Source organism: Eulemur rufifrons, chromosome 8 (assembly GCF_041146395.1).
Source record: "Eulemur rufifrons isolate Redbay chromosome 8, OSU_ERuf_1, whole genome shotgun sequence".
NCBI classification, from domain to species: Eukaryota; Metazoa; Chordata; class Mammalia; order Primates; family Lemuridae; genus Eulemur; species Eulemur rufifrons.
In genome coordinates, this window is record NC_090990.1 from 114,961,998 (window position 1) to 114,987,443 (window position 25,446).

Below are 25,446 nucleotides of genomic sequence, written 5' to 3' on the forward strand. Positions count from 1 at the left end.
CTGAGAAAGGTTTCCTCCTAAGTGTAGAGAACTAGACTCAAAGGCAAACACCAATTATTAGGAAAACAAATTATTAAGAAAGCGTACCTTGGAGGTGAGTACAGGGATCTGTCTCTCTCACTGCTAAGGAATATATGAAAGGCTAGCATCCCTCTTCTGGTACACTACTTATTTTCTGGGACATTCCTAACTTTATATATTCTGTCCCATTATCTCCTGTAGCATATTGTGTGTGGAGATTTTTCTGTTTAGAAATTATGGGCAGCGTATTTCTTAGCTAACACTTAATAACTGAGCAAAAAAGTGACTGGAAGAAGCTAGAAATTTTAACAAGGTCAATTACTAAGCAGTGTGCTAGAACACTTTCCAAGATTCTTACATCTTTTCTAAACCCTCTTTCACACATCTTCTGGCTAATTTATTCTTTCCTCTACAGATTCTACTCACCCACTCCCTTTGCAGAGGAAAGGAAGAGCATATGGCAGCCTAAACAGGTGCAATACCTTTTCTTGATATTTACCAGTGATCAGTCTGATTCCCATTTCAGATGAATCCAAAGTTATCAATAAGTACCGATTTCTTGGTATAAGAAATATATAAGTCTGAATACCTTTCACCTCAATGAGATAAAAGAAGTTTCCCAAAAAGGTTTCCCTTCCCAACATGTTGCCCTCAGATACACCCACCAGAAAACTTATCTCACGGGAATCAGTCTCAGGCCGGAGCTGAATCCACAGCCACCTTCAGTCACTTCTTCCATTCCCTAGTGCAGAAACCAGTCTTCTGAGGCTCAGCAGGTTTTGGCTGCTCCCTGCTCTCCTTCCCTGTCTCAAGTTTCTTAAGTTCTCAGTCTCCCCAGATGGGGCCTGAGGGTGTGGGGGGGGGACGGGGGGGGGCAGGCTGACTAATCACAGCACATATCTCCCTCCCCCACTCTACCCGTCTCTGTGTCTCAACAGTAATAGGATATAACACACACATGCTGCTAGAATCCAATTCCACAGTCAGAGGAAATACTCCTTTCAAAGTGGGACTCAACTTGATCCTTAGTCAATGCTGGTGAGAGGAAGCGGTGAGGCAATACCAGGCCCCATGCTGCTGAGTCACTTAAAAGGTGAAGAACGTAGAGCTTGAAAAATCTACCAAGAGCAGTTTTTACCCTTAACAGACACACTCCCTCTCTTCCTGTGAAACAAAACACTTCACTGGCTTTCTATTAATCGTCTGAAGTGCTCTAGTTCTGCGTTCCCCAAGTCCCACGGACTGGTACCGGTCCATCTGTGTGGCCTGTTAGAAATAGGGCCCCATAGCAAGAGGTGAGCAGTGGGCCAGTGAGTGAAGCTTCATCTGTATTTACAGCCGCTCCACCCCTCCACCACCCGTGGAAAAACTGTATTCCATGAAACCGGTACCCGGTGCCAAATAGGTTGGGGACCACTGCTCTAGCTAATATGAGTGATCTAGGCCTCCCAATTAAAGGTAAAATTAAGAAGTTAAAAAAAATGACAGTAAGTAGGAAAGGGCTTCCTAATGTTTTGAAAATCACATTTTATAACAGAATGTAGAACACATTCAGACTGTTTCAGTGCCTATTTAGCTACCTACCTGTCCAGTTGCCTGGCCTGTCCATACTTCTTTATCCTCAATCCCACTACCAATATTATATAAAAACATGCCAGTCATCTCTCTTTTTCTCCCAAACATTAAATTATCATCAATTGTAGGTTTAAAAAAAAATGAGTACAGGTGACTAAAGAAATCTTAGTTCCTGAAACATACCCATTACTTTTTGGTGATACAATATAGTCTTTCCCCACCAGCACCACTGTTGTACATTCTTCCTAACTTTATTATGATCATTTTCAACATACACAAAAATTTAAAAGAATAATATAATTAACACCTGTATACTCTCCACCTAGATTGAATCTTTCCACTTTCCATATTAAGTTTTCCTCTCTATATATATACACAAATACACATGTATACTTTCACATGGTCCTGCAAAAAAAAAAAAAAAGGTTGCAAACATTCACCAATAAATTTTTCAGAATGCATCTTCTAAGAATAAGGATATCCTCCTACAGAACCACGATGACATATCACACTCAAGAATATTGCTAATTCTGTATCATCAAATATCCATACTGTATTCAAACTTCCCCAATTTTCTCAAGAATAACTTTTTATAGTTATGGACCCAACACTCTCCCCATGCCCTTCCAACCCAGGTTGGAATCAAGGCGCGTTAAATGCATTTGTTACGTTTCTTTAGCCTCTGCGAATCTAGTACAGTCCTTCCACTCCCCCATCCCCCTTGTGATATTGACTTTTCTTTGAGGAATCCAGGCCAGTTGTCTTATGGAATCTCCAATATCTTGGAATTTTCAGATTGTTTCCTTCCTGTAAACTGGAAGGTCAGTTCTGAGATGTGAAAGAGATCAAGATTTTGGCAAGAGTATTTCATAGATGATGTTTTATATTTCACTTTCCATCATATCAGGGAGCACCTGATGTCAGGTTGTTCTATTAGCGATGCTAAGACTGAACCCTGGTTAAAGAGAGACCATCAGATCTCTTCACTGAAAGGCACATTTTCTCTTTTGCAAGTAAAGGTTAATTTCTAGGGTGATACTTGTCATCCTATTACTATCCTGCTCCCCAGTGACTTTAATATCTATTAATAATCCTTGCCTGAACCAATATTGGGGGGGTCACAAAATCATAATTATGTTTTTCTATCCTTCCATCCACATATATTAGTTGGCATTCTTTTATAAAGAAAAGCTTTTCTTCCATCATTCATATTGTTATTTAATGTGTTATACTCAATTATCCATAAAGTGCACCGAATGCTCATATTGTCCAGAAGTGAGCCAGTGGGAGCTTCCTTCAAGCTGACTCTTCTATCCTTTTGACATGATATACCAGGCTCACCTTGTTCTTTCTCTGCTCTAGACCTAGCATCAGCCATTTCTCTATGGAGTCTTTATTTCTTTTAGTGGGTAATGGTATTTAGGAAGTAATATCTGGGTACAAAGTCTGCTAACTGCTATGAAAGGTGTCACTGCTTTTAGGTTGTCTCAGTAGGGAAAGAAATCTTTTTGTTTTACACATCAGTTCATATTGATATTTCTATTTCAAATTTAACATTACCTTTTTTCAAAAAAAGTTTAATTTTCCTATGTGTAGCTCTTTTCTCCTATGTTGAAAATCTTGGTCGTTAGTAACAATGTTTATTTGTCCACTTTATTCTATAATACACATAAAATAGTTTCAAAAGGACAAGAATAATGTTATTACTAACCATAATTTACTGAATGACGTGTCAAGATTTCATTAAAAACTTTTGTCCTTAGAATATATTTCATAAAGAATGCATAGTCAAAGTACAGTTTTCTGGGTGATTGTGTAATCAATTTGATATATTAGGTTTGGTTAGATTTGATAGGTTAGTTAGGTTCATTCATTTGTGTTTGTAAACAATTTAAAGGTTCCTAATTTTTCTCTTTGCTTTAATCTTATTTTTGACATATAAAACATTTATGTCTCAACACACCCCCCACCAATTTTCACTGCTTTCTGGTTTATCCTTTTGTTGCTTTTTTGAGGGCAGGAGAGGGAGAAAATATGCATTTATATTTCTATTTTCCCTCTCTTAATCAAAAGGTAAGAGAGGGAAAATATATTCTGCACTTGATTTTTTCCACTTGGAAATCACTTTGTATTGGTTTGGAGTATAAGAATCAACAATTCTTGATTGTTGGGAAAGACCAAGGCAGGTTACTGTATGTTTGTAAGTTTGTAATAAGAGGTTGATTGTAGTGTACTGCAGCCTCGAATTCCTGAGCTCAAGTGATCCTCCTGCTTCAGCCTCCCGAGTAGCTAGGACTACAGGCGCGTGCCACAGAGCCTGGTTTCAACCTTGACTTTAAATGAAGCACACAAGAAATTAAATTGGCAAACCCTAATGCAAGGTATGCTGGAATGTTCTTTTTTAAGATGAAAACTTGTCAATTGCTTACAGATAGGCAAATCTGTATTCTTCAAATCCATGTCCATGGGAAGAAAATTTAACACCAAATGCAAGCGATCATTGGACAGCTCTAGAAGATGGGATCTCTGGCATTTTGGAAGGTAGCCACACAGATTAACCAAATGCCATCTGTGTAATTTCTTCATATGATGAAAAAGGAACATGACTAGCAACGTATAAAAACAATATTTCCTTCATAGATCTGGAAGCCTAGCCCAAGTGAGGTTGAAAGCCAATTGAATTTTACAAATTCAAACTAAATTCACATATTTCCTTGACTGAGTGAATCCCAGCTGTTGAGTCAGCTCAGCATTTGGGAAGGCCAAGCTATGTCTTAACTAGAGGTAGAAGACATGGAAAGTCCTTGCCAAGCAAGATTTAGCTGGCAGAAGAATTACAAGCAGCTCCCAGTTAGTGGCGGCCAAGTCTATGAGGGTTGGTGTTCTGAATCCCAGGCTAAATCCAACAAACATTAATGAGACAGAAACCGGATCAGCTTTTTTAGTCACCATCCACTGCTTCCCATAAAGTACGGGCTTAGGGGAGAAAAAAGACCTCAAAACTCAACATTAAATAAATCTGACTTTAAGGACCTAACGTTAAATAGTGACACTATACAGTGACACATATTGTTTCCAAATGTGACTGGGTTAATGGGGCTTTCAGAATCCATTCGGTAGTTAGAATGCATATTTTCAAGTTCAAAGGACAAAGTGAAACCCCTTTAGAGATCAGCTGCAGCTGACTTTAGTTCCACAGTTCTTTTTTTTTTTTTTTTTTTGAGACAGAGTCTCACTCTGTTGCCTGGGCTAGAGTGAGTGCCGTGGCATCATCCTAGCTCACAGCAACCTCAAACTCCTGGGCTTAAGCGATCCTACTGCCTCAGCCTCCCGAGTAGCTGGGACTACAGGCATGCGCCACCATGCCCGGCTAATTTTTTGTATATATATATTTTAGTTGTCCATATAATTTCTTTCTAGTTTTAGTAGAGACGGGGTCTCACTCTTGCTCAGGCTGGTCTTGAACTCCTGACCTCGAGCGATCCACCCGCCTCGGCCTCCCAGAGTGCTAGGATTACAGGCGTGAGCCACCACGCCCGGCCTAGTTCCACAGTTCTTAAAAACAAAACAAAAGCTATTAAGCCTCTAGAAGAAGAGACTAGAGACACAATACGCGGACAAGAATCTATAAGTCGGTCACAGCAAACTATTTTTTAAAACATTTAAGTGTATTTTTCATTCTAGAGAGGCAGTATTTGCCATTCTTCTTGACTAGAAAGGCAAACACACACCAAACAACTTGGTATATATATGTTCAATTTTAGATTAAAATATCAGTATGAAATCATGACCTTAGATGACTTGTAAGAAATAAGCTGGTTGAAAAGAACTGTTGATTGTGACATTACCTATTGCTCTAGAATGAGTGAATAACATACAACCCCCCGTCCTCTCCACCTCCCAAGACCAGAATACAGAAGTTTCAGTTTTCCTGACCTATGATTTTCTGAACAGCTATTTTCTGACAAGTAGACAAAAGTACAAGGATAAAGATTTCTTGCTATATGTTGTATGGCAAACCAAAAGTCAAAATTAAATTTTGTGTAGGAAGTTTTTTGGGCAAATTGTATCAATAAATGCTACTACTAGAACATCATTGATCTAAATATTTTCAAACCATTTTTGTTTAACTCTTGGCATACAAAGAACAAGCCTCACTGATAAAATCACCTGAAAGCACTAGATCAAGATGTTTACTTAAAGCTGATTCAAAAACAAGTTTGAAACCCACACTCACTAGTATGGTGAACACCAAGATCCTGAAGGCCTAGATCTCTATGACTTTCTAGTTTAAGTGCTCTGCCTCAACATCAGTGACTTCCAGTTTACAGAGGATTTGTAGTTTCAAAACATTCTGGAATCCTCTGAGTGCTGCATCTACACTTCACAGATGAGAAAACAGAACAGGGGTGAGGGTTAAGTGACTTGCTTAAGGCAATTTGCTACCCACACTGAGATTTAAAAAGCAAAAACCAGAAAGCACCCACAAGCTCTTGTACTATTTTCCTTCTTTTGGAACAGGCTGAGGAAACAGCAGCTGTCCTCTCTATTTTCGATGGGTCAGTTTACAGAAAAGTCTACTGCTGCATTAAAGCTTTCTGAGCTTACGATCCTTGATAAACATTTGTCAGCTTTAGGGAAGAAAATCTTGATTAATTTTGGGAAAAGCGAAATAATGCAGACAAAAATATAATGTTTTAAAGCTGCCAATGAATTGCCATTGAGAGGCATTATATCCATCACCTCCTTAGTTTGGAAAGGGTGTGGAGTGAATAGTACAGCCCAAACAACATGGCGGCAAAATATTCCATTCTGGCATATACTTCCATTGTCTTTTGGGAGGGTGGAGTGAAGAGAAGAATGTATGGGCAATCTAATCCTCACCACTTTACTAGGACAAAAGAAATTAATTCAGAATTTCCTATTTAAATCAATTCCAGCTGCATTTACACAAGGAGATTTTCAATTTGGTGTGGTTAAACTGATCAATAAGTTTTTTTTTTGGTCACCTGGGAAACTCACTGGTTATTTTCATCAGACGTTACCATACTTTAAAACATACAACGGAGAATATATATTTAAATGTGCTTTTAAAAGGGATTTATTTATGTGCTAAATAGTGATGAGGGATTTTTTTTCTTTCACACACTAACACATTATCACAATCAGAGAACATGCCCTTAACTTGAAAGCATTCTGCTAGGTTCCTTTCTCATCCATGGTGTGCCACTCAAAAAGCGCCCTCTCCAAGTCATTTTATATTAAATACCATGTCTAAAAGATCTAGCAAAGTTGAATTTTCCCAATACAAAAAGAGTTATATTAAATTTAGGGACCCCAAATCATAAAAAAAAAAAAAAGACAAATTTTGTCATTAATGTATTTTCACTTTCTGGTACCCACCTCTTTGACTTTACTAACTTAAAGTTCTTATAAGGCTATTAATTTAATTGAAGTATTCTGGATTTAAGTAACATGATGTATGCTCATTGAATCTTGATTTCATAACTATGGTAGATATTTATTTAAAGTACTCAATTAAATAATTTCACTTATATGTGGAATCTAAAAAAGCCAAACTCACAGAAACAGGGAGGGGAAGGGTGGATACCAGGAGTTGGGGCTCAGCAGAGGGGAGAAATAGGGAGATGTTGGTTAAAGGGTATAATCTTGCAGTCATAAGATGAATAAGTTCCAGAGAGCTACTGTATAGCAGAAACTATACTTAATAATAATATATTGTATACCTGAAAATTTCTAAGAGAATAAATCTTAAGTATTCTCACTACACACACACAAAAGGTAACTGTGAGGTGATGGATATGATTTTTCTTTTTTTGAGACAGGGTCTTGCTCTGTCAACCAGGCTAGCTGGAGTTAGGTGGATGATGGATAGTTGATTAGCATGACTATGGTAATCATTTCACAATGTATACATATATCAAAACATCACATTGTATATCTTGAATACATACAACTTTTATTTGCCCATTATATCTTAATAAAGCTGAAAAATGTAAAATAAAGTACTCAATGAAGAAAAATTTCCATTTACATCGTATTTAAGAACAGAATTTTTCTAAAAACTGAGTAAGCAGGTTTTAAGTATATAGTTTCACAAGCTGAACAGAAGTGAAAAACATAATGGTCCCAGGAAGTGAGGTCTGCAATGCCTTTGGTCATTTTAAAGAGTTTCTTTAAAAACAGAATATAAAGATAATTGGTATGATTATATTCCCCTGCATTAGGCAGCTTCAGCTTTATAGCATCATTGAGCAAACAATGAGATGTCCTTGTATAAACAGCCAGTTGCAAGGTTTCCTAGCAGAACAGTTTTTCTATGTGCTGGAAAGCAGTTATAACTGGAACCTTTAGAGCCTCCTGACTCCTCTGGGGAGGACTGTGGACTCTGTTCTCTAATGGGATCAGAGTTTATATGAGTGTAGTTTGGAAGGCCTTGAATACAGTCCTTATTCAGCTATCTTTCAGTGTGAGTATGGAAAGGTCCCCTTAGACCTCAGGCAAAGCAACAAGAATATCCCTGTAAAGACTATCCTAAAGTGAAGAGGTCTTGGCCTGATCAGATTTCAGGGAGGTAAAGGTAGAATTGGCACAGGACTCTATGTACCCCAACCTCTAAATCCAGCTGTCTTTCTACATAATTCTCTCTCCCAGTGCCCCAGATGAAATGTCATTCATGTTTCTGCAATACATGTTATACACCGTGCTGGCCCAGAGGCAGAGTTTGACCTTTCTTTCATGTCAACCACCAATTTTTCCAGCGACAGAGACATATTAACATTAGCATAAATAAAGCAAACCCTTATCTGCCCTCTCTTTTTATCTTGGGTCCTATTTGATAATAAAGCAACAGTGACAGACCCCAAGACTAAAGAGGAATTGTGTGTGTGTGTGTGTGTGTGTGTGCACGTGCACGCACACAACTCAGATCTGCTCACTTTGGTTTATGGAGGAAGCTGCTCTCCTGGCCTTCTGGCTTACCTGCTTAGTCAACTGTCTTTCTGAGTTCTGTCCTCTTTTTTTCCTATCATTTTTCTCTAATCTTTACTCTTTGGCCATTTCATTGGCCCCTTGAATCAACTCCTGTGATTTTCTGTTTTTGAAGCCAGAATTTCATGAAAACATCCTGCCATGATCTTTATAATTTTACTATCACTTCAGTCCAGGAATTCATAATATAAATTAGCATGGTAGGGGAATTCTTATTTTTTTGACCTGATTTTTAATCCATTGAGTACAGGAAGCACAGCCAACCAGAAACTACAGGTGGGGATGAGGACAGAGTCAAAATGATTCTTAGCATTTTAAGTAAAATACAGACTCAAGAAATGCTGTTGGCTTACAGGAGGCCTGACTATTACCTCTTTTTTCTAGAGATACCCTTGACTTCTTTGCAAACTGCCTAGACTGTATAGATCAAGAAACTACAACCCAGTCTGGCTAGGAGATAATATTCTCACAAACACCTAACCCAGGGCCTGGCTTTATCCCAATCACCATGTCCTCAATTCTGACAAGGATTCTAGGATCTTAGCCTGGGGTCCACAGATGGGCTTCAGGCTGCCAACTCCCTCTCACATGCAAATTGTTATGTATATAGTCATGTGCTCCACAATGACATTTTGGTTAATGACGGACCATATATACAGCAATGGTTCCATAAGAACACAATGGATAAGATAATAATTCCTATCATCTAGTGACATTGTAGTGCAATGCATTACTCAAGTGTTTGTGGTGATGCTGGCGTAAACAGACCTACTGTGCCAGTTGTTTAGAGTCTAGTACATACAATAATGTGCAGCACATAATACTTGATAATAATCGACTATGTTACTGGTTTATGTAATTACTATATGATACTTTTTATCATTTTTTGTTTTTTGAGACAGAATCTCACTCTTTTGCCCCAGGTAGAGTGCAGTGGTGTCATCGTAGCTCACTGCAACTTCAAACTCCTGGGCTGAAGCAATCCTCCTGCCTCAGCCTCCCCAGTAGCTGGGACTATAGACGTGTGCCCCCATACCCTGCTAATTTTCCTATTTTTAGGAGAGATGGGGTCTCGCTCTTGCTCAGGCTGGTCTCAAACTCCTGAGCTCAAACAATCCTCCTGCTTTGGCCTCCCAGAGTGCTACGATTACAGGTGTGAGTCACTATTCATGGCCTATCATTATTTTAGAGTGTACTCCTACTTGAAAAAAAAGTTAACCATAAAACTACCTCAGGCTGGTCCTTCAAGAGGTACTATAGAAGGCATTGTTATCATCAGAGATGACAGCTCCATGCCTGTCACTGCCCCTGAAGACCTTCCAGTAAGACAAGATGTGGAAAGATGGAAGACAGATATTGATGATCCTGACCCCATGTAATCCTAAGCTAATGCGTGTGTCTTAGTTTTTAACAACAACAAAAAAATCTAAAAAGTAAAAATAAATAAAAAATTTCAAAATAGAAAAAAGATTATAGAATAAAAATATAAAGAAAATATTTTTATATGGCTGCACAGTATGTTTGTATCTTAAGCTAAGTACTGTTATAAAACAGTCAAGAAGTTAAAGAAAATTAAAAAGTTTATAAAGTAAAAAAGTTACAGTACGGTAAGATAAATTTATTATTGAAAAGAAATTTTTAAAAAACGAATTTAGTGTAGACCAAGTGTACAGGGTTTATAAAGTCTACAGTGGTATACAGTAACATCCTAGGTCTTTACATTCACTTACTACTAACTCACCCAATGTAACTCCCAGTCCTGCGAGCTCCATTGATGGTAAGTACCCTATACAGGCATACCACCATGCCATTTTTTCTTTCTTTTCTTTTCTTTTTTTTTTTTGAGACAGGGTCTTGCTCTGTCACCCAGTGGGGCAAAATCATAGTTTATTGCAGCCTTGAACTCCTGGGCTCAGACAATCATCCTACCTCAACCTCCTGAGTAGTTAGGACAAGCACATGCCACCACACTCAGCTAATTTTTCTATTTTTTTGTAGAGAAGGGAATCTCACTATGTTGCCCAGGCTAGTCTCCAACTCGTGGCCTCAAGTGATCTTCCTGCTATGGCTTCCGAAAGTGCTAGGATTACAGGCATGAGCCACCATGCCCTGACCATTTTTTATCTTTTATATATTACCATACTTTTACTATAGCTTTTCTGTTTAGATACATAAATACTTACCATTGTGTTCCAATTGTCCACAGTATTCAATAAAGTAATATGCTATACAGGTTTGCAACCTAGGCACAATAGGCCCCACATGGCTTAGGTGTGTAGTAGGCTACACCATCCAGGTTTGTGTAAGTACGTTCTGTGATGTTCCCACAATGACAAAATTTCTCAGAATGTATCCCATTGTTAAGTGGCACGTGATTGTATATGCATTATTCTGAAATAGGAACACATCTCTGACAGGGCTCCAAACCCCAAATGGTTAAGAACCCCGATACTAGACTTAAATGATCCAAATAGTAACCTCACAAGAATGTAAGCTCTACAGAGTATGAATCTTCATTTTGTTCACTGATGCATCATCCTAAGTGCCTAGCACACACAGGTCCTAGGACACTGCAGGTCCTCAGTCTTAAGCAGACAGGGCTGCATGATTTCTGGTCGTGGCTTCGTTTGAATGCCATGAAGAACAGTAAGGGCAGACTATTCTTAGGACCTTTCATACAAGGCACAACAAAATTTTCCCCCATGATCGAAGTCATTCAACATAGGTGGTAGCTACATTACCATCTCAATATCAGATTTTGTAACAATTTTGGAGAGCCTTGCTAGGTAATCTAAAAGAGTGGTTCTAAATCTGGGATTTTTATCTGGGGAAGCTGTTTCAAAATGCCACCCCATTCTCCACCTGCCCATCCCTAATTCTGATTAAGCTGGTCTAGTTTAGGGCCCAGTTAGTGAATATTTTGAAAAAGCTCCCTATGTGACCGATAGCGTCCATTCCTTCCCACCCCATGAGAAGTACTGATCTAAGAAATTATGTTAAGCAGAATCGGAAAAACCAAACACAAGCACACTGAGGTTACCAGGCTCCTGATAAAGTGACTTGAGGAAGACAGGGAACAAGTGGGTTAGATATGCCTTGTTCAGAAATAAGACAAAGGAAGCAGGGAATCTACCTTTCATACCAACGCCATCTGTCAGGTACAGACAATCCATCAGACGGCTCCTCAAGGGGTTAAGAGAACATGACAAAGAGCCTGTCTGAGGAAGACAGAGACCATATTTTTATAACGGCTTGGTCCAAATTCAGTAAAAATTGGCAAAGTGCTCTCATTCCAAACATGCCCAGCACTCAGCTAATCCCCTTGCTGTAGAGTCAGAAAAGAATGTGCAGAATTATGAACCCCCTACTCCCCAAATAGGAGTTCCTTCTCTTGAATGCATAGGCTGGAAACTAATCTCATCAACTATTCACTCCTAATTACAAACTAGTAGAGAAATAAGGTGCTCCTCAACACAGGCACTCTCCTTCTAAACTTTATGATTTGTAAACATCCTTTAACCCTGCCTCCACTAAGAACCAAGCCTTTGCCGACCTCAATTCATTCTCAATTGGCAAACAAGAACAGAAACTACTTCCAGAATAATGCGTCCCTCTGGGAAATCCTGGGGAAAGGGTGCAATAAGGTCAGCCCCTCCACGATGCACTTTCCTTGGACTTACAATACAGCTAATTACACTGAGAACACCATGTCCCAAACCAGCCTGGTCTCTTTTCTGTTACAAACCCGAAGTAAACAGATTCTACAGCAGCTACAAGTCTGTTACCAAGGCCACTGTATTGATCAGTATAATTAACATTCACAATTCATCGAGTCCAGCATGACAAGCCAGCTGGGCGACTCCCCGTAAGTGAACACTGGGAATCTTCATGTCTTGCTTGCTAAGAAGTCTGGTGCGCAGAAGCTGGGCAATAAAAACTCAAGTACTGAATTAGAAGTTGGGTACCAACTAGCCACCAACAGGAAACTGAATTAGTTACCAGAGCAATTGGACATATCTGCTATCTCTACATATCACCCATTTCAATTTCCAAAGCAGCAAAATTCTGGAGGTCTCCCTTTCCCATAAATCCTGCCTAAGTCACGTACTTTAAGGAAAGAAAACACAAAAAATTTGGTGCCAACTACAGCCTGAGCTTCTGGCTAGGACAAACACTGGCTCATTTCCCAGAAGATTGTAATTCTAAAGAAGGTGTCTTTCAAAGACAAGGGCACATACAGCTTTTGAGCATCAAGCTCAGCCTGGCTCAGAACGGGCAGCCAGGGGCTCAGGATAAGAACCAGAAGTTTGCTCAGCACTGTTGGGAAGGCTGTTGTTTATTACTTTCAGTGTTCCAAAATCAAACTGCTCAACTAATCACTGGCCCCCAAACCTCAAACACCCTAAGTGAAAGCCTCCCTGTTCCTTAAATCAAAAGCATGTGTGTTAAACCAGAACACTAGTTTCAACTTTGGGCAGTGTCCCTGATGCTAAGTGTTTAAAACTTGTTTCAATGATGAGAAATTCAGGTTACCTTCCCCATTACGTCTAAGGATATCCCTAAACCCACAGCCACTGGACTAAGCAGCTGGAGGCATGTATTCAGACGTCTTCTCCCTTACTTCCTATTTCTGGCATTAGAAAGGGATCTACTAAGGTGTTAGAATTTCTCACCTGTACTTCTTGGTACTCCCTAATCACCCATGTGGGAGGGATCTAAGTTAGAAAAACACCCCTGGCCAACTGAAAGGGAAAGTGAGTCAAAGCTACCACATGAGTCCAACTTACTTTCTCCTAGGGATGATCATCTACATTATTTTATTCAATAAACATTTAATGATAGTGTTATGTGCCAGGCACTACATACTATATATGTGTGTGTGTGTGTGTGTGTGTGTGTGAGAGAGATATATGGTCCTTGCCTTCAATATATTCCATCTAGAGAAATCAAATGATAAGATTCAAATATCATCAGCCTTTAAACCAGTATAAGAAGTACTACAGTGAAATCTATTTTTGAGAGACACAGGGAAGCACATTATTTTGTTTATACTCAGTCTAGTATTCCAAACACTCTTATGGAAACTGCCCTAGAGCTTTAGGGGCAATCACACTTCACATGAAGAGCAGTGGGGTCGAGATACTACAAAAAACTCCAAAAGTAGGTGAAATGCTGCTTTGAGTATGCCTGAGTTGAACCCTCAAGGCATTTATTAATATAATGAGTCCCTTGGGAAGTCAAGGAGCATCCCAAAGAGTGGGGTAACAACACCAACAACCTCAGCTTTATTCCAAACCACAAAGACAAACTGCAGGCTGGAAACAATCTCTTAGCAGTTTCTGGACATGTAACAGAAAGGGGTACCGTGGCTTAGAGGCCTGACCTTCTAAATCAGGGTTTTTTAAACCCAGGATCTACGGATGAGTTTCAGGAGTCTCATAAATCCTCTGAAAATATACAGAAATTTTTGTGCTCCTGAATTTTTCTGAGGAAAGAAACATGATTTTCATAAAATTCTTCAAAGGATCTGAGACTCAAAAGATTAAGAATGATTGTTCTAGAGTCTCTAATCCAGGGACTCTTGAGAGCATTTCCTCAAATGGGGAGAAGAGAAGCCTATTTTAATTCCCTACATTGCATACAAATTTATCTGTCTATTGACCTCTCTTCTGAAATTGGAAACAGAGATGGGAGTGTATATTTTGAAAAGTCAAGGTGAATGTTTCTTTTTTACACCTCCAAAATAAAGCTAATAGTCGTGAAAGCCCAAATAAGTTTTCCTTAAAGTCCTCGAGGAAGAAGATGAGGTGACACTGGTCAAAGAGGGCAGATCAGAATCTCTGTCCTATTAACATGTCTGATAGGTCTTTTTCTTTTTTTTTTTTTTTTTTAAATGTCAGGCTTTGGGGACCTTAATGGAAACATGTCATGGCCCAAAAGCTTTAACCTGAGGTCAAGCTTAGCCTGGAGGAAAGGGATAAAGTAATTCCCATTATGTCCATGGAAACCTGTGCCCAAAAGGTTCACCTTAATACAATTAATAAGTACTACAAGAGCTAGAGCCATTTATTAAAAACTTCCAAAATCCTGTCACTGCTCAAAACTCAGCATCAACAACTTCATTCAGGAGGTCTAAGTGAATGAAAAATGGTTATACTCATCTTCTCCAGGCCTTCAGCCCCTTCACTCGGACACTCAGGAATTTACCTTCTAGCTCACACAGTGACATTGCAGATCAGCACATTAGCACTTTCCTTGGCACCCTGAGCACACAGACTCAGTGGGATTCCACTGATGCCATGGTCCACTCACAGGTTCAGGAGAGAAGAGAAAACATCTAAACGATAGGGTGTGCTCTTCCTGGGTAGTTTTCCGGATTGTAAAGAACTAAGCCTGAGGCAGGTCCAAGATGAACACACAGGGAACAGTGAGCAGCTCCAAACCCCTCTGTTTATTAAGCCTCATTTCCATCACACAACGAAGTACAAGGTGTCCATTTTAAAAGAAGAGAACTGGCTCGGGCTGGCAGAGGAGAACATGTTAAGCCCATTAAGCCCCACAGGTTAAGTACATAGGCACATTAGCTGAGGCATTAGAGCTTTCCTGGTAAGGAAGCAGGAGCATGCTTGGGTAGCCTTACACTTGCGGTTCTCTCAAAGTCCTTTTCCCAATCTCTTCCCCAGGATTTCAAATACTACCTATTACTGGTAGTTCATTAAACTTTTTTACTGTGTGTCTTATTTGAGTAGTAAATTATTAAGCCCCACTGTCTATCCTGTTAGGCAGTACCAATCATCATAGACATTCTGAGATTAAAGTACCAGGGTGAATCTTTTAGAAAAGTGAACAGAGATAGAAACAAGAATGAAACCAATCTGAGTCTCAACAAAGGCATGGGTGCTCCACCCTAATTCTGTAATTGGTACAGAGCAAAGGCCACATAATTCTGCAGGAGAAAATCAGTTATACATAATTAGGAGCAGGCTGTTAAGAGCAGTGTGAAACTCCCTGGGGGAGGGAGTTGAAGTACACAGAGACAGGATCCGAAGGTGGCTATATAAAATAAGTCACAGTTCAGAAGAGTCTTTTGAATTGTTTCATGTAATTCAAGGATTTTAGTTTGGGAAGATCCCCAAACTATTGCAGTTTAAGGAGATAAACTCCTGGACTGAGCCTAGCTCAATGTCTGACAAACACCTTCCTTCTATGAGTGCCTTAGGTATTATGGGGGGTGGGGTCGGGGAGTGGTGAGGTAGAGCACATCTCACTTCCATCACAAGCTCTGAGATCTCTCACTCCCTATGCACCCCCTTGTAATCAACAAATAAGCTCTACACAGACATTCCAATAGAAACATCTTTCTTTTGGCTCTTTAGCAATATTTCAAAATTAGCTGCTCTCATTTGAACTATCATGTCGCATCATCCAGAAAGTTATAAATAGGGTGACCATGTAAACCAGGGTACTTTTCAGAGTGTAAGAAGGCACTCATTGGTCAGCATGCTAGGTTAACAGGTATAAACCAGAACTGCACCGGGCAAAGCAGGATATATAATAACTCTGGGTATAAAACAATAAACACACTGATATTTACTAAATGCTAATCCTCTTAACCAATCTATTATTCCTCATTTTATAGACAAGATAATGGAGACTCAGACAGGTTAAGTCACTTGTCCAAGGTCACATAACCATAGATGGTAGAGACTGAAGGTAAACCTGACTCCAAAAATCAAGTGCTTAACTTACATTGTACTACTACTCATAATTTTAGGAACAAAAAGGGGAAGTTAAAGAGGTCTTATGTAACAGCCAAGCAACAGTGCGACAATAAGAGAACTACCTGAGTCAAAGGGAAATAAAGAGTCAGAAGAGAAAAGGCGACCACAATTCTATGTGAATTTTTATTTACTGCTTACCACATGAAAGGCACTAATAGCGCTGACAAGAATTGAAAGGAAAATTTGTGTTAAGAATCCGCCTTCCACTTGGGATTCTCAGATTTCAGGTTGGAAAAAACTCTGGTCTATGCAAACGTGTTGTCCTTCACACATGATGGGGATGATTCTGACCCACCTCAGCAGAATGTGTTCTGCATTATTATTCATTTCTGAATTATAATGAATTACATGCTCAGTGTAAACAAGGTGGCCCTTCTTTATAAAAATTTAATACTCCCATTCCCAAATTTGAGAAACAGACAGGTATGATTCTCCTCTACCAGGTATTTCCTTTAAAACAACCCCAAGAGGGCATTGGGGTTTGTTTACAGATCATTAACTACCTGAGGTGGCAAAGTTTCCAGGAGTCACAGGCATCTAAAGACCTACATGATTCTATGTATCAAAATAACCTTTACAGAAAACTTCACAAGAATGTTATATTGGGTAACACACACTGGATCCAAATGACACCCTCCTGATAAAAGGCACACATTTGTAATCTTGCCAGCAAAGGATCTAGACAATGACCAGATTTCTCTGTTACAAGTTAAATGTCTAAAGGAACTTGGAACAAAGTAATTTGGAAACTAGAGTGTAAGTAACTAAACCAAACCAAATAAAAAAAGAGAGGTGATCAGGATCTGTGGGAAATCTTAAAAAGAAGATCTTCTTGCACCCCTGACTCCTATTTCAAAGACTACTACTAAAACAGTAGCACTCTAAAGAGAATAAAGAGATACTAATGACGTGGAGAAGACAGGAAATGTCGACCTATCAAATCTCTTTTCAGTGATCCTGAGAAGTACTGGTGTACATTCTATAAAACTGCACCGAAAATTAGCCATAAGATAACCCGGATGGGAAAAGGAGCATCCTGGACTTCATCTAACAGGTTAACACCTATGCAGTACTCACTGGGGCTCTGGTGGGCTTCCTAAGTTGCAGCTCACTCTTTTGGTGGATTAGTGCCACACATGCTTTATTCAAATAAAGAATGTCCCACAAACAAATGTAGCTTCTTTTGTATTCTTCTTCTCCTTCCCTGTATTTTCCTGGTGGTAAAGGTCTGATCGCACAGATCTTAGGTCAAATGCCTAATGTATCACTCCAGAGAGTCCTCAGAATGTTCAGAGGCTCAGAGAACTGCAAATGTTCTGATAGGCCTTCCAGAGAAACATGCCTATTGTAGGAGGTTTCATCAGCAAATTGGAGATTTGGGTTTACTCTATGAAAAAAGAATCAACTTGACAGTGTCAGTTTTCAAAGGTCCACTGACAGTTATCATCCCTGTAATACAGAGTAGCAGGAAGAGATGGATAAATAACTAGTGGTTATGGGGAACTAGATGAGCTATTCGGTTTGACTAATAACTGTTAACATTAACATTAGAAAAGGGTCTTCTTCGGTTGTGGTACAATGTACACTTACTCTTACAACTCAAGGTCTCCTTTTCTCACCTGAAATTTTCCTAGCCATAACATCTGAAATCACCAGTGACAGCTGTGAACAAGCCTTACCATGTGAATCATACTACAGCTATTAAAAAGGTCCCACGAAAATTTCTTTTAGAACTTCATGTCAGGAAAAGTTGTCTTCCTGAGGAATTGGCGTGTATTATTTCCCATGCCTGCTAAGGAGACTAGGATTCCCCTTATTTTCTGGCTGCCAGGAAGTTAAAAGTTGCATGTGATGGTCTACCTCATCAACTACCTTAGCTTTTGGGATTAACGATATTTTTTTCCTTCTTTCTATAGTTTTGACTTCCTATTTATATTAATATCATATATATGTCCTGTGTTATAAGCCACCTCAAATGCTCATTACGAGTATAAATATGCTAACAGAATTCTTTTTAAAAATCATTTTTGCTATCTTAAAACTCCCAACATGCCCCTATCTCCACCTGTTCCAAACAATACGCACTTATTTGGCAGATGAGGAAACTGAAGCACAGAAGCTCATTAATTTAGCTAGTAACTGAGATGTCTGTGTGGCTGCCTACCAGTTGGCTTCCTGACACCCAGAAATCTCAAACTTTGACTCAAACCAACAAGTCCTATTATGTTCATTGCACTGTTGTAGAGCCCCTGGCATACAAAACTAAGTCATGATTATAGTTGAATACAGATATCTATGTTTCAATTGATGGACATCCACTCTACCTCAAAGCAAATGAAGTGAATAAGAGCTGACCAGAAAGTTATACTCAGATCTGAGCTGACTGAGGACCATCAAGGTCACCCTGAAATAACCTATATCTTCTGGCATCAGGAATGTCTTTAGTTCCTGAGGGGCTTCTGGGCTTTGAAATCATCCAAGGATTACTTGGTCTACAGCCAGACTAGAATTCTCACAGGTAAGGGACTGCACATTTGAAGAGATTTTTTTCTCACACCATTCGGTACCCTGCCAAGTTACTTTTTCCCCTTACTTTTCCCATGCTTTCTCACATTATCAACACATGTCAGAGGTACAAAAGTGACTTAGTCATAATGTCCAATTCAGCTGAAGTGAAAAACAGATTACCTAGGACTCCCTACGTGACCTTGACTGGTCCTCAACTGATCCATTAACTAGATAAATGCCTTTTATCATCACTAGGGGAAGGGTAATTAGTCATCATAAACCACTTTAATACAAAGTGCTGCGTAAATGCTAAACAATAAAGCTCAGAGCAAGATTGATAAGAAATACGGGGGCACATTTACCAGTAAAGGGAAACTTACAACAGGGTCTTCCCACATTCCTGGCAGAGGCTGCTTCTTTTAGCTAATGGAATATGAGTCTAAAATCATTAGCACTTGGCCTGATAATAACACACATTAACAATATTCCTCCTGGGAAGAAGAGAGGAAAAGGGATATTTATTCCTGGTAGGCAGCCACACGGATATCTCAGTTACTAGTTAGCCAGGTGGGCAATTAATATTTGAGTACCAAAAAAAAATTTCAGTACCTACTATATGCTAGGTACAAAGTTAGGCACACCAGATACAATAGTGAACAAGAGTCCCTGCCTTTATGGGAGTTTACACTCTACAATACAGACTTTCTCCTGTCAACAATGGTACTTGCAAGAATACAGGCTTACTAAAATAAAGGCAAGTAACAATAAAGATGCCTAATCCTCTGAAGCAACTAGACAAAAGAAGATGGGCTAACAAGGAAAGGAAAAGTCTGGGAATTAGGGTATCTGGGCTTTCCCATTCTGCCCCCTAATTCACCTGAGGTACCACTCCGAAGCATTCTGCTTATGAGTGTGACTATTTCTCCAAAGAATAGTGCAGATTACAGGGGGTTACTGCCTCAACAAAGCAGTCAGCTGAGCTGATAATACTAAACATAAGGTTCCTCAGACTTTTTAGAATCAAGGGACATTCCACAATCTTTTAAATGAATTGTTGGTAAAACCTTAATTTTGTGAGAAAACAGACCTAAAGCACACATGGTGCTTTGTCTTTCCAATCTTGCTTTTGATTTCTGGAGTGATACATTAATTCACTTAAACACACACACACACATTTCTCACACTTAAGACAGTTTAGCTCAGGTGTAGGAGCCTCCAGGACTGTAACTATTCCCGCAAACTTTGCTTTGTTCAACTTATACAAGCCCTGCATCCCATGAAACACTGCAGGCAAAGAGAGAGCCTTGAAACACTCTGTCCTTATACACGAGAAAAATATTTATCTGGGTTCTCATTGGCTTCAGGAAGGTCACCTCCTTGCAAAGATTCTCTGGTCTACTGTCAATTGGGTGCCAACTATGTAGAAAGTCAAGATGTGGTTGGCAGTAAATGATCAAAAAGCACTAGGGATCCCAATTCCACCACTCAGAGAGCTAGTTACACTAAACCCTCCAAAGGTTACCATTTACAAGAGCAATAGAAGAATGTCCTTTGAGCTCAACCCACAGCACAATAGACTAAACTCGTTCCGCCTCAGTAAGTGCAGTAAAGAATGAGCAATGGTTCCTTGCCACCCACTGCTCCAACCCACCCAAGCTCCTTTCTCAAGGGATGCCTAAGTGATCTGTTCACATGACTCTAGGATCAACGTGTATCCATGACAGTGTCTGCTGTCACAGACCTCCAAATGTCAAATTCTTACATATGTCCAAGCAAGCGGAAGACCACACAAGGTGGAAAGCCTAGATTTTCAATTTCATGCTGCCCTCATTGCCTTCACCTGCATAAAGCTAGCTCGCTTTTCTCTCGCCTCCCGGCTACCACGCAGCTGTTGGACAAATGGCCCCTGCTCCCAAAGATTTGACGGAAGTTCTGCCAGATGTACCCACTCGCCTAAAGGGAGGTTTTCTGTAACGCCCCCATCCCCTGGACTGGTCCCAGAGGTCAGCTGAGTTGGTTCACCCCCTCCCACTCTCGTCTTGGGCACCCTGCAACCAGGAAAAGTCAGCTGCAAATTTAAGGCCTGGCCCTGTCGGGTTTCAGAAAGATCCCGGAGGAGCAGGGCCGAGGGACAAAGGAAAGCGAGGTCAGGGGCGGCCTTTTCAGCCCGGGATAGGCCCGGGGCCGCTCCGCCGCCTCCCCTCCGCTCATCAGCTCAGCCGTCCCCGATCACCCCAAACCCTGGCCCCTCAAGTCCCGAACTACCCGGAGCGTGGGCCCGGGCTCGCTCGCACCCATCCGCGAGGCCGGAGCCTGGGCCCCCGCCGCCACCCAGAGCCCCCGCACCTTCTTGGGAGCCTTGGTGACGGTGGCCATGAAGGAGTACTTCTCGGCGTCCTCGATCTCCTTGGCCTGCTTCAGCTCCTCCCCGACCCCGGGCAGCGGCATCGCGTCAGGCATCGACATCCCCCGGCCGGCCCGGCCCGCGGCTGCCCCGCCGCCCCCGCCTCCTTCCCTCGCGGGCGCCCGCTCGCCCGCCCGCGCGGCTCCCTCCGACACGCGCTCGCCCGCCCTCCCGCCGGGCCGCGGGTCCAGCTGCGTCGGCTTCTGGGGTGCTGTGGCCGGCGCCTGGTCTATCCGGCAGCCCAGGACACCCTGACGGCGACACCGGCCACAGGAGCACCAAAAACAGCAGCGCCGAGCGCCGAGCTCCGACCTGCCCGCGCCGCCACCTCCGCTGCGCGCAAACACGCACGCAAAGTAAGGGTAGAGGGCAGTGACGCCACGTCAAGTACTGGCAGCTCCGGGGATGTTGGGGGCAAGGGGCGGGGAGAGTCTGCGCTGTGTCTTGATGTCACCACGCTGGGATGGGCCACAGACGCCGCCCCTCTTCCTTTCCTGCTCGCGGCTTGTGACGTTCCCAGGGTGAGCTGGACCCTTGGCGCCACCAGGTGGCGCCATCAGCCCTGTGAGCAGCGCGTGGTTCCTGCAAAGATTCCGCCGAACGGAGGATTCTTGAGCTAAGGGCTTTTCTGGGCGAGGCCTCAGAGGGGCATAAGAGGGGTGCTTGGGAACAAAAACCAGTGCTCTCCACATGACACATTTTATAGCCATTCCTAGGAAAAATCCGGAGCCCGAGATAGCCCAGTCACTCACAGCGCCTGCCCCAGGCCCTTTGGACCAGAAGCTCCTTCCTAACGGGCACTGTTTGCCTCTTTGACTTCACAGGGGGAGAACTGACTCAGAGCCGTCTGGTTTCTGCATGACCCTTGTGATTTCCTCTGCTATCATCTCGGCCTGGGCCTTGCCTGTTTACAAGGCGTTCAGGCCGCAGAGCTGATGTCAAGTGGCCATTAAGATAGGGCTGATGGGTGAGAGGGTGGAGAGCAGCAGGGCTGAAGGAGAAGTCCCCAGCCAGATGGCTTTCCTGCTCCAGGCTCTCTACCTAAGCGTTAGGTTCTGCCAGCTCCCAGGGGGCATCCAGGGCATTCATGGACCATTCACTCATTTACTGGGCCCTATTGTGTGCAGTCCCTGTGCTATGGCTCTGGGTGGCAAAGGTGCATGTGACACCTTTTATGTTTTGCAAGGCTTAGTTCAGCTGGAGAGGCAAAGCCTGTTTGTAACCTAATGTCAGCTGAGGTAGCTTGTCCTTTGAGATTCAAATGACATTGGCTCCAGTTCCCATGTCCTGTGGAAAGTCCAATGCCCTCCCCGGGATTTCTGTGACTTCTGAGAGAACTTAGATTTTCATGGTTGCCTCTGGCTCTAGTTTTTGCCCCGTCTGGAATTTTATTCACTATTCTGGTCTTGTGACTGTTTCTTTAGTTCCTGCTGTTAATTCAGCCCCTTCTCCTTTCAATTCCCACCCCTATTCTAAAGCAATCACAAAAATAAGGCTGTAACATGTAGCAGAACTTTTAATAAAGGTTTGTGGGTCACAAGGGAGAGATTACATCACATAGCAAACAATTTTAAATCACATTTCTGAAATGTTCTGAGGAGTTATTTTGGCTCTCTCACCACCCCAGGGTTTCCCAGTGGCCACACAGCTCCCTAGCCCACCGCTATCTAATCTAGCCTCTGCCTGCTACTCCCTTCCCATCCCTCTACCTCACCCTTCCTTCCTTGATTGACCGAGAAGCCGGCTTCTTCTCTACTGTGCTGAGCAATTCGAGTCTTCCCAATGCCTTTTTCCTAAATTCCTCACCAAGATGACCCTTCTATATCCAGAAACCCACTAGGTTTTTAACAGGGTCTACCCTTTCAAGAAGGAAGTTGTGGTTGAAATGACATATCTCCACTGGTTTGTGTTCAAGGTTGGGGAGAGTATGAAATACCTTCGGGACCCCAAAAGTCTTAGTCACAGAAGCCCATGTTCCAACCACCTAACCTCATGAGGCTGTCTGTGGAGGTGCTGGAAGGATGCACATTTTGCAGATCCTGATCTTGAACTGTTAGAATTCTCTCATTTGTCCACATTTTTTTAGCACTCAGGCTTCCTTGTCAGGGGCACTCCTGTAGCAGAAGGGGCAGACGGATGGAGACCAGAATACCAGATTCATCCGTAAGGGTGCCAGACTGGCACCTTTCTCTTCGTCTTCCAGCTGGGGGTCAGGAACCACACCTGGCCCACTGAGGACTCTGGACATAAGACCCTCTGTAGCTTTCATCCTCGAAGGTTTGCCCGAACCATTGTCACAGCGCAGGGATCAGAGCTGTCTGCTCAAAGACCAGAGGCAGAGTTTGTTGGAACCAGGGGTGAAAACTCCAAGTCCCTTAAATAGAAAAACATGTGACTTAAGATAACTTCTTCTTATTTATTTTTAAAAATAGTGTCAGTGTATCTTTCTTTTGGATTTGATTTTTAAAAATCCCATTGTCCAAGCACTCTGTTTCTCAGTCCCCAGTTCTGCTGTGCATTTCAGCATCCAGACTGTCAGCTTCCTGGAGGTGGAAGTTCACCCTCTCTTTTACTCCTTCTGGACCAGGAGTAACAGGTTTGTCTTAGCACCAGGCTCACAATGTGGGCTGCTCTTGTTGCTGCTGCCGAGTATGGTAAAGACCGGGCCAGGATTAAAGGAGGCAGTACTTCAGCAGTTTGGATCAAGAAGGAGGCTAGCGGGTCAGACTCCACTTACCTGAGTTCCTGGCATGAGGGGATGCTAGTGAGCTGACCTTGAAGAATCACGGTGTTCAGACTGGAAGGGGAAAGGGGTGGCACCACTTGCCCTGGTAGAAAGGCATTTGTCAGGCCAGGGCCCCGGGGCATTCCTGGAAACTGGCCACTGCAGAGGGCATGTGGCTGCCACTCCTCCCACCATGTGTGGGAGGAGCTTACCCAGCCAGGGAGTGGGACATCCTAACATCCAGGAGAACCACTGCATGCTGCCCACCCCCCACCAAAGCCCAATCTTAAGATGGCCTCACATGGCCCAGCAAAGGCAATTGCCTCTCATGAAAGCCAAGAAATTACTTGTCTTCAGCCCACTCGCCCACCTGACTCAGCACCTCTACTGGTAAGCTCGTCACCTTGAACAGCACAATCCACACATATGAGTGACCCATCTGGGGGCTAGTTTGTGAAGAGCAGGGACCCAAGGACATGTGCACCTGTTGTGTATGGTAGCAGGATGTCTCCAAGGGCCTGGGGACCAGAAGGGACCCTCTCTAGAGAGGAGTAGCCTGAGGGTAGAGGTGAATTGGGAGATGCTGTCACCAGAAACGTAGTAGCATTGGGCTACCACATGTGGGCTTGGTCTGGTCAATCAAATTCACTTTGCCCACCCCAAAATTTATGTTCCACATTCATTCAATTGTTCTTTTATTTACAAACTATATATTGAATGCTGAGGATGTGCCGGGGCAGTCAGTGCTAGTTGCTGTGACTACAGAGACAAGTAAGATGAGGTTGTGATCTCTGCCTGGGGACACACGATGGAGTGGGGTGCAGTGGGGGTGAGGGGTTGACCAGGAAAGACCTCACAGAGGGAGATGCTGCTGGAGCTGGGCAAGGGAGGGAAGAGGCTCCAGGCTGAGGAAGCAGGCTGAGAAGAGGCAGGGCGATTGAAACAGCGTGGCATATCATGCAACTGTCGATGTTGCAGTGCAGGTGGGGCATGGGGTGCAAAGCAGGGTGGAGTGAGCATTGAAGCTGCAGCCCGATTCCGCAGGGCCCGGTAAGCCCTGGGTGGGCGGTGGTGATGCCCACTGCACTGGGGAGCACGGGAGGAGAAGCAGGTCTGGGTGGGAGGGGCTGCTGAGATAAGGAGTCAGCCTGAGACATGTTGAGTCTGGTCTGTCTGTGGAGGGCAGTGTCCTCGAGTCTCAGGGGAGCCCAGGTTGGCGCCTTTTATACCCACCTGCTCCCTGCCAACCTGGCTGCCCACCAGAGAGAGGCTGTGCTCCCCTTTTAACCTTCCATAATGAAAGGTGTGGAAAATCTACAGAGATCTTGGGTGACAGTGGAAGTCTGGAAGCAGGTGAAGAGGACAGTGGCTCTGTCTCCAGCTCTCCAAAATGGGCAAACTCTTCCCAGCCCCAGTCTTCT

General features: G+C 42.4%; 1 protein-coding gene across 5 annotated transcripts in view; it reads right to left on the reverse strand.

Annotated features, from left to right (window-relative positions):
• The window catches only part of AHCYL1 (adenosylhomocysteinase like 1), a 41,886-nt gene extending 20,229 nt beyond the window's left edge, over positions 1–21,657 (reverse strand). The window contains exons 1-2 of one of the 5 annotated variants that reach the window (XM_069480843.1): positions 5,834–5,902; positions 2,938–3,029 (exon numbers count right to left, since the gene is read on the reverse strand). In XM_069480843.1, coding sequence (XP_069336944.1) covers positions 2,938–2,967 — 30 coding nt within the window. In that variant the 5' untranslated portion in view covers positions 2,968–3,029; positions 5,834–5,902. Of the gene's footprint in view, positions 1–686; positions 1,195–2,937; positions 3,030–5,833; positions 5,903–20,849 lie in introns of those variants that run through there. The other 4 variants (XM_069480842.1, XM_069480844.1, XM_069480846.1 and 1 more) reach the window with 4 other exon arrangements.
• Between the last annotated feature and the right edge of the window lie 3,789 nt (positions 21,658–25,446).